This window comes from Rana temporaria, chromosome 2, assembly GCF_905171775.1.
Source record: "Rana temporaria chromosome 2, aRanTem1.1, whole genome shotgun sequence".
NCBI lineage: Eukaryota > Metazoa > Chordata > Amphibia > Anura > Ranidae > Rana > Rana temporaria.
The window spans coordinates 115,009,243-115,027,256 of NC_053490.1; the positions used below are offsets into that span (position 1 = coordinate 115,009,243).

Sequence of the window (18,014 nt, forward strand, 5' to 3'; positions counted from 1 at the left end):
CCAACAAAAGAAAGCTCTATTTTTGGGGGAAAAAAGGATGTCAGTTTTGTTTGGGTACAATGTCGTATGACTGCGCAATTGTCAGTTAAAAATATGGCCTGGTCGTTAAGGGGGAAAATGGAATGGTCTTTAAGTGGTTAAAGTAGAATTTTGGGCTATCACTAACTAATCTTAAAACTGCACCCACACCCTCCTAACATCTATACAAACTACCCTGTGGAAGAAAGATTTATATACTTACTTGGCTGCAGGGGATAGGAGAGAATTAGGGGCATCGCTAGGGGGTGGCTATTGGGGGCTATAGTCCCGAATCTGGGGACCATAGTCCCGAGTCTCTTGCCGTAGGGTCCCTGCATAACCAGCGGGTAGCGGCTGCTGCCGCAAGCTGGCTGCATGAGAGAGGTGGAGGAGAGAGGTGAGCAGGTCAGACAACCAGAGATTACATCATCTCTCTCTGCCCGCCACACATCAGCGCTCTTCCACCGTCACAGCGCGGTGGATTGGAGGTCACGTGCTTCTGGTCATCGGTGGAAATCCACATTGTAGCCAGACCCCCTTGCTTCAATGTCGGAGGTGCGGTAGGGAGCAGCGAGATGACCTAATCTCTCTCTGCCCTCCCCGCATTACCACTCTCCTGCCCTCACTAAATGGGCCAGTGCTGCCAGCCTGCTACCAATGCAGCCTCAATGCACATTTGGTGGCACTGGCTGGCATGGCAAGTGACAATCCAGATCAGTTGGCAAGTGACAATCCACATCTGTGGGCAGTTACGTGGCAAGTGACAATCTGCAAATGGTGGCAGGAGATCTGAAAGTGACAATCTGCAAATGGTGGCAGGAGACGTGGCAAGTGACAATCTGCAAATGGTGGCAGAAGATGTGGCAAGTGACAATCTGCAAATGGTGGCAGGAGATGTGGCAAGTGACAATCTGCAAATGGTGGCAGGAGACGTGGCAAGTGACAATCTTCAAATGGTGGCAGGAGATGTGGCAAGTGACAATCTGCAAATGGTGGCAGGAGACATGGCAAGTGACAATCTGCAAATGGTGGCAGGTGACGTGGCAATCTGAAAATGGTGGCAGGTGATGTGGCAAGTGACACGCTGCATCTGATGACAGGCGACGGTAGCAAGTGACACGCTGCATCTGGTGACAGGGCTTCCACTGATTCTGCATTATGGTGAGTCAAACCACTTCATTATATATTAGACTGTAACAATAGAAACAATGCGCTTTAATCACCCTGACACCATATAATCCATGGTGCCATAATGATTGAAGAATCAACACCAGCCATTGCCTGCTTACCCCCAGTGTGACCACACCCCCCCCCCCCCGCGGGCCTGAAAAAAGGTTGGTGACCGCTGCTATGGGCTCTAGCCCCAGATCTTTTGCAGACCTAGCAACGCCCCTGGAGAGAATGCTCCCATAATGGCTGGGAATGCCACCGAGTGATGATGTAAGCCAAAGGCTCCCATGTCCCATCTATTGTTGGTGCTCGCTCGTCTCCCCTGAAGCATTGCTGGTTAAGACAGGGAACTGTAGCACATGACTGGACTGGAGTGGCCTAAAAACAGTTAAGTATATTGCATACACAGCTTTCCTCCACAGGGTAGTTAATATAGGTGTTAGATTACATCAGAATTCTACTTTAAGTTAGTTTATAAGCACCTGGTAACCACCCTCTAAAAGGAAGTCTAATCAAAGAAGAAAAAAAAAGGCAGGACAAATCAATGGATGGCATCCTCAGGGATGCTCAAATATTTGGAGTCCTCAATGAGAGATCCTGAAGCTGCAGGGGGATAAGATTCGTCCACAATCTGTCCTGGGCAGCACCCCACTCTTCAGCATCACTGTGTCAAACAAATGATGCCTCTCCCCGATGTGTTGTGCGGACATCTGCAGCAGCCTTTTTACAGGGCAACAGAGCGGCCTGAAGGGCAATTTCCCCCCGGGCCGAGTTGCAATATAATACATTTTTGGTTTTGGGTTTAATAAAGCTTTAACAATGGGGGACACAGTCCTGTCCCACTCCTATGTATATTTTTTGTTGTGGTATTGAACTGTATCAGTTTACTATTCTATACTATTCTGTATAACTGTGCAGATGCAGCAAAGGAAAGAATTCAGCCATAGGCCATAGGAAAGCATGCATCTGGGGTGGAGAAGATAAGCTACTTTGGGTCAGGGGATAGGCGAAAAGTATAACTGTGTATTTTCTTAATATGCAGTTATCCCTGATTAGTACACTTTGCTACCAGGATGCTAATAAAGTAACTAAATACAATACATGTATTTATAATAGTTTTTTAATATAATGAGTCACAGCATCTTTCACTTCTCTGTTTCGCAAGCTATAGATGATGGGGTTCATCATTGGGATAACCATAGTGTAAAAGATTGACACCACTTTTTCTTGGGTAACAGAATAGCTGGAAGCTGGACGTAGATACATGAAAAAAACAGTTCCATAAAACAAGGCAACACAGGACAGATGGGAGCTACATGTAGAAAATGCTTTGTGTCTTCCCTCTATTGAGCGGATGTTCATTATGGTGAAAAATATGTAGACATAGGAGGTTAAGGTAACTGCGGCCGAAAACAGACCTAGAGTGGCAACTATACTAAATACGACTGTTTTGTTTATATACGTATCAGAACAGGAGAGTGACATCAGGGGGTTTATGTCACAGTAGTAGTGGTTTATTACATTTGATCCACAAAAACTCAAACTAAATGTGCTACTTGTGTGTATCCCAGCTGTGACAAGTCCACCAAAATACACAACGGTTATCAGGACCAACCTTGTTCTCCTATTCATGATAACCACATAGAGAAGAGGATGACAAATTGCAACAAAGCGGTCATAAGCCATGGTAGATAATAAATAGCCTTCTGTGGTTGCAAAGAAAGCAAAGAAAAATAGTTGTAGCAAACAGCCAACAAAAGTGATGAGCTTCTTCTCAGAAAGCAAATCATACAGCATTTTAGGAGTCACAGCAGAACAGAAACATAGGTCTGAGAAGGACAAATTGCTAAGAAAGAAATACATTGGGTTGTGCAAGTCATTAATCATTATTATAATTAATATGATGGCAGTGTTTCCAAAAACAGTAATAAGATATATGAGCAAGAACAGAAGGAAAAGAAAATGTGGCAACGTTTGATCACTGGTGATACCCATGAATATGAATTCAGTTACACTGGACAGGTTACCCGGGGCCATACTATGTATAGAGAAAAACTGTATAAGAAAAATAATGAGAAGATTATAAAATGAAAGCATTATAATCTTATAAAAATTACAATGAAAATGTATATGCATATAAAATAGTCTGAGAGATATTTAGATGGTAATTTTATCGAGGAGAGATATTGTTTTATTAAAGCGGAGGTTCACCCCTACAATATACTTTTTCCCCTTAGATGAATGCTCGTTTTGTCTAGGGGAATCGGCTATTTGTTTTAAAATATGAGCAGTACTTACGGTTTACGAGATGCATCCTCTCCGTCGCTTCCGGGTATGGGCTGCGGGACTGGGCGTTCCTATTTTGATTGACAGTCTTCCGAGAGGCTTCCGACGGTCGCATCCATCGCGTCACGATTTTCCGAAAGAAGCCGAACGTCGGTGCGCAGGCGCAGTATAGAGCCGCACCGACGTTCGGCTTCTTTCGGCTACTAGTGACGCGATGGATGCGACCGTCGGAAGCCTCTCGGAAGACTGTCAATCAAGAAGGAACGCCCGCTCCCGAAGACCCATACCCGGAAGCGACGGAGAAGATGCATCTCGAAAACGGGTAAGTACGGATCATATTTTAAAACAACTAGCCGATTCCCCTAGACAAAACGAGTAGGAATCTAAGGGGAAAAGAGAAAAAAATAAATAAATGGGTGAACTCCCGCTTTAAGGCTCATGTTATTTTTTGTTTAGGTGTACTGTTTTACATAACAATTTTTACATGTCATTATCTGTAATAAATGATAATAATAAATACATCATTTATTTTACAAATATTTAACACAGGTTGCATCCATGACACAGCTATGACCATTTGCAAGCACGTTAGTAGCCTGGGTAAATGAGTAATTAAGACATTCATTCGTTAGTCTGGAAAATCAAATATGTTCTGCAATTTCACCTCGTCTTTTAATAGTTTTGCATTGTAACCCACTAAAAACTGTTCTGTTTGGAATTTATCAACTGCTATCTGCAGTGGTATTTGTATATTTATATGCAATATTTCATAATTACTTTACTTAAAGCGGAGATGCACTGAATTTTTTAAATACTGCTGACTTTTAAAATAAGGACACTTACCTGTCAATGTCGGCACCCGAGGCCCGACACGTCACTCGGTCCTCGGGTGCTGCCGCCGCCATCTTCGGTAAGGAAATCAAGAAGTGAAGCCTTGCGGCTTCTCTTCCTGGTTTCCCTACTGCGCATGCGCGACTCGCACTGCACAATGCCACTGGTCCCTGCTGTCTTCTGGGATCCGTGTGTCTCCCAGAAGACAGCGGGGGGGGGGCAGACGTAGCGTAGACTGTGGCAGATAATGCGGGGGTCTATGCCCAGAAGTGGGTGCGATTACCTGTCTTAGACAAATGTGCCAAATGTGACACCGGAGGGGGGGAGGAATCCGGACAGCGGAGGTTCCATTTTTGTGTGGACCTTCGCTTTAACCCATGGGTCTCCAAGCTTTTCAAACAAAGGGCCACTTTATTGCCCTTCAGACTTTAGGAGGGCCGGATTTGGGCCAGCAAGGGAAGAAAATGTCACGGGCCCGGCATCAGTGAGAACAAATATGGCCTCAGTATTTCCCCTATTAGTAGGAGGAATAGTATCCCATCATTGGTATCAGTGGATAATATAGTGCCCCATTGTTGGTGTCAATAGGAGGAATAGTGCCTCATGTCAGTGGAAGGAATTGTGCCCCAAGGGCCTGGATAAAGGCTAGCATAGGTCCACATCTGCCCCTCGGGCCGCAGTTTGGAGACCCCTGCTTTAACCTATCAAACAGTTTTCCATCATCATAAAATTATGATGGTACATAAAATGACAGCAGAAAAACTATCATACACAAAATTGGAATCACAATTATTACAAAGCTTAAACATCCAAGTTTTGTCCAAAGTATGGGCAAATACATAGAATAGGCATCATACCTGATGCTTAATAACAGACATTCACAAGAAACAGTCAGGCCCCGTACACACGGTCGGACCGAACCGATGAGAATGGTCCGACGGACCGTTTTCATCGGTTCACCGCAGAAGTGGCCTGATGGTCTGATGTGTGTACACACCATCAGTTCAAAATCCGATCTGGTCAGAACGCGGTGACGTAAAACACACGACGTGCTGAAAAAAACGAAGTTCAATGCTTTCAAGCATGCGTCGACTTGATTCTGAGCATGCGCGGGTTTTGAACCGATGCTTTTCTGTACTAACCATCGGTTTGGTCCGATCGGGCAGCAGTCCATCGGTTCGGTTTTGAAGCATGTTTTAAAATTTTGAACTGAAGGAAAACAGACCGATGGCCTATACACACGGTCGGTTTGGTCCGATGAAACTGAACTTCGGTTCATTCTCATCGGGTTCGGTCCGACCGTGTGTACGGGGCCTCACAATGACAACGGAAAATGTGCCTGGAAATTAAATACTTTTCTAAACACATTAAATACTGTGAGAAAGTGGATTGGTTCTTAGGTTTATGATTTTTACATGAAGCAGGATTGTCTGTTATTATGCTATATATTGGGCATAAGAAAAATAAAATTACTTACTAATGTTTTTACTTTACTATTTACTGATGATTTTACATTATAATATACTAATAGTTATTTCTAACAGTTGTTTTTCTTATGAAGAATAAGAAAATAAGCATTTGAAGCTGAATGCATTAACTTTGTTTAATTCAGGGTCCTTTAATATATAGTACAAGTTGCAGGCATTGGGCCTGATTTACTAAAGGGAAATGCACATGCGCAGAGAGAAATAAATATGCTGCTTTAAGAAATGCATGTGTTAAAGCAGCCCTGTCATGTTTTCAAAAATTTCACATTAAAAATCTGCAGTAGAAGAGCTGTTATGCTCACTTCTCCGGTGACCTGTGTTTTTTACCTTCCCTTCCTTCTAGTGTTGCAAGCTCCATATGACTTTTGGCATTCAACACTTCCGCGATTGTCTGTCTGTGTTGTCCACCATACACCACATTGGTTTCATCCACCATCCCTCACATCTCTGTTAAGCCCAGCTGGGACAGAGGAAAGGTAGAAGACAAGGACTGCTGGAAAGGAGAGTATATACAGTGCCTTGAAATATATATATATATATATATATATAGATATATATATATATATAGATATATACATATATACATATACATACAGTGCCTTGAAAAATGATTCATACCCTTTCAAATTTTCCACATTTTGTCATGCTACAACCAAAAACGTAAATGTATTTTATTGGAATTTTATGTCATAGACCAACACAAAGTGGCACATAATGTGAAGTGGAAAGGAAATGATAAATGTTTTTTAAAATCTTTTACAAATAAATATCTGAAAAATGTGGCGTACATTTGTATTCAGCCCTATTTAATCTGATACCCCTAACTGAAATCTAGGGCAACCAATTGCCTTCAGAAGTCACCTAATTAGTAAATAGAGTCCACCTATGTGTGATTTAGACTCAGTATAAAGCTTTCTAAACAAAATTCTTTTAAATAATCAGTTTAAACAAATATGAAATATAAATCTGTTTAAAGAGTTATTCTAAATGATCCCCTTACTTCCCTCACTAGGATCAGCGACAATCCGAGAGGAATAACTGAACCAGAGGGGTTAATAAGGAAGGATACACGTCTCCACTATCACATAAGAATGGCTGGAGTGCGAGTATTCATCAGCCGATTAGACACATCAGCTAATACAAGCGATGGTTAAAACGAGGGCTGGTTCTAGTGACTGGAACGCACGGTCAGCAAAGTGGGAGGACTTCCACCAAGGCTGCTGACGTGTGTCCAATCAGCAAAGCAGAGGGGTGGGAACTCTGTATCCCGATCCCTCGGACCACGTGACCGCCGCGCACCAATCAGAGGTGAGCGGTAGACGTCACGGAGAACGAACCCAGAGCAATGGTGCACAGCTGATGGGGAGGTTCCTTACAGCCCTGTCAAATGCTGCCCAATAGGGTCCATAGAGGGGAGGTACCCAAAGCAGAGTCCCCACTATAAATTAAATAGACTAAGACGTGTAGCCACGCCCTCTGAAGACGTGGACCTATCACGAAACGCGTCAGGGCGTGACTACACGACGATTCAGCTTGCAAGGCAGCCTAGCTTCTACCCGGGACTTACGAAGGGAAAATTTGAGCCTGAGCAATTTGGAGCCATATTCCTGAGTGAGCAGAGGCAGCAGCCTTCATGACAAGCGCTTTTTTATCTTAACTTTGTGTAAGCATGAGCGGGTAGCAGGGGTTTTACTGTTTAAATAAAAGGATTTACACTATGCAAAGTCTCTCTTGCTTCCCTGCATGACTGCCAAGCTACATTGAAGAGCACACGGATCATCACCATACACCAGAGGAGGAGAACCGATGCGTACAAGTGGATGTATCCAATGCCTTTAAAGTACTACATTCTGGTGAGTACAAAACCTTAGGGGGAAATCACAGAGAGTCCCTATCAGCATTTGAGCAGACAAACAGCTATACTGTGAGATCACTCCTAACAAAGAACTGTACATCTGAGGAATTGCATGGACTATTATTAATTGACTCACAAAGAGTGGGAATACATGTTACATAATATTTTTTATGTGATATATATATAGTCTCATAAATCTTTTTCTCAATTTACCATTGCAGTACATGAGTATTGGACTCATAAGCCATTTTTAGGCTCTTTTTAGCGCTGTTAATGTTTTGTTAATATTTTTTTAATAATACATCGTTTTTATGTCACTATTTTATTATAATAGCTGCTTTTCTACTGCATAAAACAATTATACATTTAACTTTCTTTCCATCGAGCGCTGGGATCAGAATAATCCATAGGTTTTTTCTGATACATTTTTTTCAATACTTCTACCTTTACCTATAGCGAGCATGGATTCTATTAACTATTTAAGTAAACGCGAGTTGAACTTAGAGTCAGTGTTTTCTAATGATGGGGAATGGGAAACTAATGACGATCATAATGCGACTTTAAACGCATTAGCAAACGCATTGGAAAAACAAGTGCGTACATGGTGGGACATAACCACATTTGAACACTACTCAAAGGAGAAAATCATTATGCGCAGTTTAAGGTGGGAGGTAGCCCCACAAGATGGCCTAGACGACCCAGAATCGACCACCGAATGGCTGGACTTCTTTAATGCAGTCGGCCTTAAACTGCAGCAACTTGTGTTGAAACGCAAGAAGAAAAAGATGGCTTTGCTTGAGAAGAGTATTGCTGAACTACAAACTAAACTTGACCCAATTAAGGGTACACAACTGTTAACCAATTTTGATGCTGAAATTAAAAAGAAATTGGAAAAAACCGATAAAGACACCCAGAAGAAAAAAGCAAAAAAATACAGAAGGGATGTCAATGACTTTAAGAAAGGCACTGTGTATTTGTGGCAAATGGGAGATCAAACAGGTGCACAGAATCAACAGGGGATCACTACACCTTTGATTCAGAACACCGCTCCCATCACAAATAGAGGGCCACTGACTTCCCAGAGAGAAGTAAGAATTGCACCTGCTCCCAAGAACCAAAGAGGCAGAGGCAATCAACAGACTACAAGGGGATCTAATAAAGGATACACGAGGGGTGGATATGGACCCCCACAATACGGACAGAGTACATCTAATCAAGGATATGATGACCACTATGAAATCAGCACACATAACAGATATGATCCTCTACAGGACACTAGGGAGAATACCTATTATGCACCATCACCTAGACCAGTCCCTTTTTTAGGGAGAGGCACGAGGGGCAACTCTCGGGGACGAGGGAGGGGCAATCGACCATGGAGAGGACGAGGGCAACCATCCCACAACCCCAATTTCACGAGAGAGTGGTGGAACCCACCACAACGGGAGAACCATCACAGCCCGGCCAGGAACAACAGAACAGCAACAGGAGAGGATGTCGAGCAGGGCAACGTATCCAACAAAAAAAGGCCAAGACAGGGCGATTAAGTGGAATATACAACTTATCAACAGCAACCTTGACACAGAAGGAATCCAATATACTAAATGCGGGGTTAAAATGTACCACCACAAAATCAATAAATAAGTTCAATGTATACATTGACATACAGAAATACATTAGAAAAATAAACATCAAAAGATATTTTTTATCAAATAGTTTTGGTGTGAAAAGCAACAAGTACTCTGAGATGGTTGGGATAGACAGTGGTCTTAAGAATAAGTCACTCTTTAACCCACAACAAACGAATAACCATCAAGTAGAGGTTTTTAAACAGTTAGTTTTAAAAGATCTTGAAATTTTACCAGCTAAGAAAATCCTAAATCCCAGATATATAGAGGAAGGCATAAAAGCTCTTGAACAACGTAAGGACATCATCGTCCGACCGGCTGACAAAGGGGGAGGAGTTGTCGTGATGGACAAAACGTATTACCACACACAATTAAAAGAAATGTTGGATGACCAAAACACGTACCAACTTTTAAAGAAGGACCCAATGAAACAATACAGAGTTGATCTGCATAATCTGATAGATTATGGGTATTATATGAAGGTGATAACAAAGAAAGAAACGTTATATTTATGCCCAAGTTTCAACAGGACTCCAACGATATACACTGTCCCCAAAATACACAAACACCCAACACTACCACCAGCGAGACCTATCGTAAATGGTATAGAGTCCGTCACAGCTAGGATTGGACAATATCTAGATCACTTCATGCAAGGCAGTGTTATCACTACCAAGGCATTTTTAAAGGATACCACCAACTTTATACAGAAGATAAAAGAAGTGAGATTTCCTAAAGATTCAGAAGTGTTCCTAGTAACAGCGGATGTTGCTGCTCTTTATACCAACATTCAACACGATGATGCCCTCCTAGCCCTTAATTGGGCTATGAGTAAAAGAGAAGATTTGCCTTTTGTTCAAAAGAAATTCCTGAAAATGGCACTAGATTACTGCCTTACCCATAATTATTTCTGGTATGGGGGGCAGTTCTATACTCAGAAGATAGGTGTGGCTATGGGTGCAAAGTTTGCACCCAGCCTAGCCAACCTATTCATGAGTGAATGGGAAGACAGATGGATATACCACAATAGGAAGCAAGAGTTGATTTTTTACCAGAGATATATCGATGATCTCTTCATCATTTGGCAAGGAACGGAGGAATCACTCATTGCATACTCAGAGTGGCTTAATGGTAATAAGAATAACATCAAATTGGAATTCTCTTGGAGTAAACAGGAAATACATTACCTAGACGTTACGGTCATTAAAGGAGTAGATCACCTAACAACTAAAGCCTACTTTAAAGCAACTGATAGAAACAGCTTCATCCCAATTCAGAGTGGACACCATCCACGCTGGCTTCGAAATATACCTAAAGGCCAGTTCATGCGAATCAGGCGAAATTGCATGGAAGATGATGATTACAGAACACAATCTTCACTGATTCAACAGCGCTTTGTGGAAAAGGGATATAAAGAAGAATTGCTAGATAAGATAAGACTCCAGGTGGGAGAGAGCTCACAGGTAGCCCTTCTACAACCTAAGGAACGCCCACGTGAACAAACACATGAATGGGGCTTTATATCAAACTATCATGACCAGTACCGTGAAGTGGAAATGATTTTCAAAAAGCATTGGAACATACTAGCTATGGATAAAACACTAAAACCAATGTTACCTGAATCTCCTGTGTTCATCTACAGAAAAACAGCAACTTTTGGGGACCAAGTAGTTCATAAAGTCTTAGACCCCCCAAAAAAACTCCAAATGTTTTGGAACAAACCAGGTTTTACAGCCTGTAGAAAGTGTAAATCTTGTCGCCAGGTATCCACCCATCTGAGGGGCATAAGTAGCTTTACATCCACAGCCAATGGCAAAACTTTTGAAATTAAAGAATCAATTACGTGTGCTACAACACATGTGGTCTACGCTTTAGAATGCCCCTGTGGCTTAATGTACATAGGACGGACAAAAAGAAAATTATCCAAAAGGGTGTCTGAACACATATACAATATTACTATTGGATATGAAGAGCATAGTGTTTCGCTACATTTTTTGAAGAAACATGATAAGAACCCCATAGGACTGAAATTTTGGGGGATTGACCATGTTGGCCCCAACTGGCGGGGTGCCAACATGGTCCGAGAAATCTCAAAACGCGAAACACAATGGCTGTACATGACCAACACTCTCAGTCCAAATGGCTTGAATATAGATGTGGACCTCAATTGTTTTATTAGCAACCATTAGAAAGACAGAAATCAGAATAAGATCAAGCCAAGCTTGCCTTATTGTCACAAAATTTCAGGTCCTCTATCTAACATAACATGTTTAATATTTTTAACATTTTAATATTTTTAACACTTTTAATATAATATTTTTTAACAAAGCAACATAATAATATTTTCAAATATTTGGAATGTAATGTTACAGTCTAGGTGTTATATTTATATCTATTTATAGAACAGCATTGGAATGACTCAGATCCATCTATCAGATAATAACAATGATTTCAGTGAGAGGATTCTTATCATTGCTTTATGTAAAATTAGCTATGTACAATTGTTGTGGATAAATATCAGAGATTGCACTCCAGCTATATCAATGATGGATACTGCTATATATTTCTCTATATATAATGCTATTAGATATGCATAATGGTTTCAATGTTTTTCGGCTGTCAGAAGTGTCTGCTCACACAGTAATAGGGTGACAGCCGCACATACATATTGTCACCAAGATAAGCATATACTTATTTATAGTTTGCATAAAACTGCTATAAAATTTTAATTATTATAATAATATGTTTTTTTAAAAGAAAGCTTTCTAAACAAAATTCTTTTAAATAATCAGTTTAAACAAATATGAAATATAAATCTGTTTAAAGAGTTATTCTAAATGATCCCCTTACTTCCCTCACTAGGATCAGCGACAATCCGAGAGGAATAACTGAACCAGAGGGGTTAATAAGGAAGGATACACGTCTCCACTATCACATAAGAATGGCTGGAGTGCGAGTATTCATCAGCCGATTAGACACATCAGCTAATACAAGCGATGGTTAAAACGAGGGCTGGTTCTAGTGACTGGAACGCACGGTCAGCAAAGTGGGAGGACTTCCACCAAGGCTGCTGACGTGTGTCCAATCAGCAAAGCAGAGGGGTGGGAACTCTGTATCCCGATCCCTCGGACCACGTGACCGCCGCGCACCAATCAGAGGTGAGCGGTAGACGTCACGGAGAACGAACCCAGAGCAATGGTGCACAGCTGATGGGGAGGTTCCTTACAGCCCTGTCAAATGCTGCCCAATAGGGTCCATAGAGGGGAGGTACCCAAAGCAGAGTCCCCACTATAAATTAAATAGACTAAGACGTGTAGCCACGCCCTCTGAAGACGTGGACCTATCACGAAACGCGTCAGGGCGTGACTACACGACGATTCAGCTTGCAAGGCAGCCTAGCTTCTACCCGGGACTTACGAAGGGAAAATTTGAGCCTGAGCAATTTGGAGCCATATTCCTGAGTGAGCAGAGGCAGCAGCCTTCATGACAAGCGCTTTTTTATCTTAACTTTGTGTAAGCATGAGCGGGTAGCAGGGGTTTTACTGTTTAAATAAAAGGATTTACACTATGCAAAGTCTCTCTTGCTTCCCTGCATGACTGCCAAGCTACACTGATTGAAGAGCACACGGATCATCACCATACACCAGAGGAGGAGAACCGATGCGTACAAGTGGATGTATCCAATGCCTTTAAAGTACTACATTCTGGTGAGTACAAAACCTTAGGGGGAAATCACAGAGAGTCCCTATCAGCATTTGAGCAGACAAACAGCTATACTGTGAGATCACTCCTAACAAAGAACTGTACATCTGAGGAATTGCACGGACTATTATTAATTGACTCACAAAGAGTGGGAATACATGTTACATAATATTTTTTATGTGATATATATATAGTCTCATAAATCTTTTTCTCAATTTACCATTGCAGTACATGAGTATTGGACTCATAAGCCATTTTTAGGCTCTTTTTAGCGCTGTTAATGTTTTGTTAATATTTTTTTAATAATACATCGTTTTTATGTCAGTATAAATACAGTTGTTCTGTGAATCCCTCAGAGGTTTGTTAGAGAACCTTAGTGAACAAACAGCATCATGAAGGCCAAGGACCACACCAGACAGGTCAGGGATAAAGTTGTGGAGTAGTTTAAAGCAGAGTTAGGGTATAAAAAAAATATCCCAACCGTTGGACATCTCACGGAGCTCTGTTCAATCCATCATCGGAAAATGGAAAGAGTATGGCACAACTGCAAACCTACCAAAACATGGCTGTCCACCTAAACTGACAGGCCGGGCTAGGAGAGCATTAATCAGAGACGCAGACAAGAGGCCCATGGCAACTCTGGAGAAGCTGCAGAGAACCACAGCTGAGGTGGGAGAATCTGTCCACAGGCGAAACTATCAGTCGTGCACTTCACAAATCTGTGGCAAGAAGAAAGCCATCGTTGAAAGAAACTATATATAACAAAAAAAAGTGCTACTCAATAGTGCCAAAAAAGTTGCAAGCTCTAAGTAGAATAACACATTTAAAAAAGGAGCTGCATTAATAATAATGCATAAGTGAAATAATGAAACTAACTTAAAAAACATAACACAAAAAAATCATAGTGTTGAACATAATCAGTCCAGTAAGCAGTATAAAATATGACTTGATAGTTGAAAAGAGTGAAAAAAATCTCGTAATGACACCACCACGTGCTGACATCATCGGGTAGCGGTGCTGAGAGGACGGGTGTTCGTGAGCCGGCCGGCTTTTTTATAAAATTATTTTGTTTAAAGCTTTCTATGTAAGTGTAATTCTTTATTAAAATTACTGGCATTTTACCTGATTTACACTATGGAGAGTCTTTTTTATTTCCGGGTGTATGTGGTTGATGCATTCTCATGAGCATTGGAAAGATCGAGGTATACTGGTTCCTGGTGTATATCCTGTTTGCAACATTCAAGTACCCCTGTGAGCTGACATTTCCACACTTAGGCCCCGTACACACCATAGAATCCATCCGCTGAAAAATCCCAGCAAATGGGTTTCAGCGGATAGATCCTATGGTGTGTACACTCCAGCGGATCTGTTTCCGCAGAGATTTATCCCCTGGGATGGATTCCAGCAGATCGAATATTTGCTGACATGCCAAACAAATCCATCTGCTGGAATCCATCCCAACGGATGGATCCGCTGGTCTGTATAGACTCACCGGATCCATCCGTCCGAAGGGATCCCCGGCATGCGTCGTAATGATTCGACGCATGCGTGGAATTCCTTATATGACAGCGTCGCGCACGTCGCCGCGTCATAATCGCGGCGACGGCGCGACACGTCATCGCCAGAGGATTTTGGCGCGGATTTCAATACGATGGTGAGTACACACCATCGCATTCAAATCTGCTGAAATCCTCGAGAGGATTTATCCGTGAAAACGGTACGCTGGACCGTATCCGCGGATAAATCCTCCCGTGTGTATGGGGCCTAACAGGATAAAGGCCCTGGCTGGATTGATAGCCGCAAGCGCATAATGCTTGTCTTCTGGTAAGCATGCACTCTGTGTGGTGGAGGTGCACACGTTTGTAAAGGTGTCATTCGAGATTTTTTTTTCACTCATTTCAACTATCCATTCATATTTTATACTGCTTATTGGACTAATTATGTTCAACACTATGATTTTTTATGTTTTATATGTTTTTCATTATTTCACTTATGCATTATTATTGTTGAAAGAAAGTCATAAGAAGTCACGTTTGCAGTTTGTGAGAAGCCATGTGGGGGACACAAAAAAAAACACGTGGAAGAAGATGCTCTGGTCAAATGAGACCAAAATTGAACTTTTTTGCCTAAAAGCAAAACGCTATATGTGACAGAAAACTAACACCGCATTTCACCCTGAACACACCACCACCGAAACATTATGGTGGCAGCATCACGTTGTGGGGTTGCTTTTCTTCAGCAGGGACAGGGAAGCTTATCAGAGTTGACGGGAAGATGGATGGAGCCAAATACAGGGCAATTTTAGAAGAAAACCTGTTATGCCCTGTACACACGATCGGTTCATCCGATGAAAACGGACCGATGGATTTTTTCATCAGATATCCGATGAAGCTGACTTTCATCAGTCTTGCCTACACACCATCGGTTAAAAATCCGATCGTGTCCAACGCGGTGACGTAAAACACAACGACGTGCTGAGAAAAATGAAGTTCAATGCTTCCGAGCATGTGTCGACTTGATTCTGAGCATGCGTGGATTTTTAACCGATGGATTTCCCCACAGACGATTGTTTTTTTCTATCTGTTTTTTAACCATCAGATAATTTTAAAACAGGTTCTAATTTTTTTCACCGATGGAAAAAAAAACTATGGGGCCCACACACGATCGGTTCGTCTGATGAAAGCGGTCCATCGGACCGTTTTCATCAGACGAACCGATCGTATTAATGTGGCATTAGAGTTTGCAAAAGACTTGAGACTGGGGCAGAGAATCACCTTCCAGCAGGACAACAACCCTGAACATACAGCCGGAGCTACAATGGAATGACCTAGATCAAAGCATATTTGTTATTAGAATGGCCCAGTTATAAACCAGACTTAAATCCAATTGAAAATCTGTGGCAAGACTTGAAAATTGCTGTTCACAGACACTCTCCATCCAATCCGACAGAGCTTGAGCTATTTTGCAAGGAAGAATGGGCAAACATTTCACTCTCTAGATGTGCAAAGCTGGTAGAGACATACCCAGAAAGACTTGTAGCTGTAATTGCAGCAAAAGGTGGTTCTACAAAGTATTGCTAAATACAAATGCATGCCACACTTTTCAGATATTTGTTTTTAAAAACAATTGAAAACTAATTACATTTTCCTTCCACTTCACAATTATTTGCCATTTTGTGTTGGTCTATCACATAAAATCCCAATAAAATACATTTACATTTTTGGTTGTAACATGACAAAATGTGGAAAATTTCAAGGGGTATGAATAATTTTTTAAGGCACTGTGTGTGTGTGTATATATATATATATATATATATATATATATATATATATATATATATATATATATATATATATATATATATTTTTTTTTTTTTTTTTTTCTTTTAAGTGGAATCCTAAAGCAGCCTTGGTTTACAAAAAATGGCAGAATCCCTGAAATAGAGAAAATATATAGATTTCTACAAGCCTTCCTAGATGTATCCTTGCTAAGCCCGACCACAGGATGAAGTGCTCAATCTGATGGTTGTTCATTGTTAATTGTGTTTATGGAGAGGGAAGAAGCATGACTGCACACACATGAAAAAAGGTACAAACATGCACGCTTGCATGGGCATTTTGCAGAATGATAGTGACAACTCTACAGAATCCTACCATCTGTAGGTACATTTAGCATCAAATTTCTATCCAAACCTATTGGTAAACATATCCTATATTTTAAGTATGTTGTTATTCAGTCCTTTAAAACCGGTTCACACTGGGGCGACACGTCGCGTCCCATTGAATGCAATGGAACCGTTCAAAAAGGAGCGACGCAAGTCGCTCCGACTTAGAAAAAGGTTCCTGTACGACTTCGGGGGCGGCTCGGGGCGACCTGCATTGACTTCTATACAGAAGTTGTTTTGCAAATCTCCTCTAAAGTCATCCTCAGGACGACTTGCAGAGTCGCCCCCGAAGTTGTGCCGCTGCAGTGTGAACCGACTCTAAGTTGTGTTTGACTCTTTGTGACCTCATTGACCATAGCGCGCCAGGTTTTTCTGTCTTCCACTGCCTCCCGGAGCTTGCATTAACTTCATGTTAAAGGGGTTGTAAAGGTAAAAAATCCCTAAATAGCTTCCTTTACCTTAGTGCAGTCCTCCTTCACTTACCTCATCCTTCGATTTTGTTTTTAAATGTCCTTATTTCTTCTGAGAAATATTCACTTCCTGTTCTTCTGTTTGTAACTACACACCGTAATGCAAGGCTTTCTTCCTGGTGTGGAGAAAGCCTCTTCAGGGGGGAGGGGGCAAGCAGGAGTGTCAGGACGCCCACTAACACATAGCTCCTTTCTCTATCTGCAAAGTAGAGAGTGTCCTGACACTACTGCTCGCCCCCTCCCCCTCAAGAAGCTTTCTCCACACCAGGGAGAAAGCCTCGCATTACGGTGTGTAGTTACAGACAGAAGAACAGGAAGTGAGTATTTCTCAGAAGAAATAAGGACATTTAAAAGCAAAATCGAAGGATGAGGTTAGTGAAGGAGGACTGCACTAAGGTAAAGGAAGCTATTTAGGGAAAACATTTTTTACTTTTACAACCCCTTTAAGTATTAACATATTAAGGAATAAGTGTTAAGTATGTTAAGTATTGACAGTCTTTAAAAAGCAAAAATATTCACCCCCAACCAGGGGAAGACTGACAACTCATGGGGCCCCCGGGCAATAGGAGATTATGGGGCCCCCAGGCAAAAGGAGATTATGGGGCCCCCAGGCAATAGATTATGGGGCCACACAGTATACATACACACACACATACAGTATGCATACACAATATACACACACAGTATACATACAAACAGAATATACATACACACACTGAGAAGGTACTGGAGAGGCCGGGCAGCTATAATCTTGGGATTTTTAGATCAAAGGGATGTCGGTAAGGGACATTTCAGGGACAGATGTAAAAAAGAAACACAGATTTGTGCATACTGTCCCTGGTTTTACTGAGGCTGGCAACCCTGATGGGGCCCCCTAGTGGCATGGGGCCCTCGGGCAGTGCC

At 41.7% G+C, this 18,014-nt stretch overlaps 1 protein-coding gene across 1 annotated transcript; it reads right to left on the reverse strand.

Annotated features, from left to right (window-relative positions):
- Positions 1-2,295: 2,295 nt before the first annotated feature.
- LOC120929396 (olfactory receptor 1019-like) lies at positions 2,296-11,352 on the reverse strand. Its single transcript, XM_040340799.1, has 2 exons — positions 11,336-11,352; positions 2,296-3,226 (listed from the first exon to the last, which is right to left on the reverse strand). The coding sequence occupies exons 1-2, from the start codon at positions 11,350-11,352 to the stop codon at positions 2,296-2,298; spliced, it is 948 nt and encodes a 315-aa protein (XP_040196733.1).
- Positions 11,353-18,014: the final 6,662 nt, after the last annotated feature.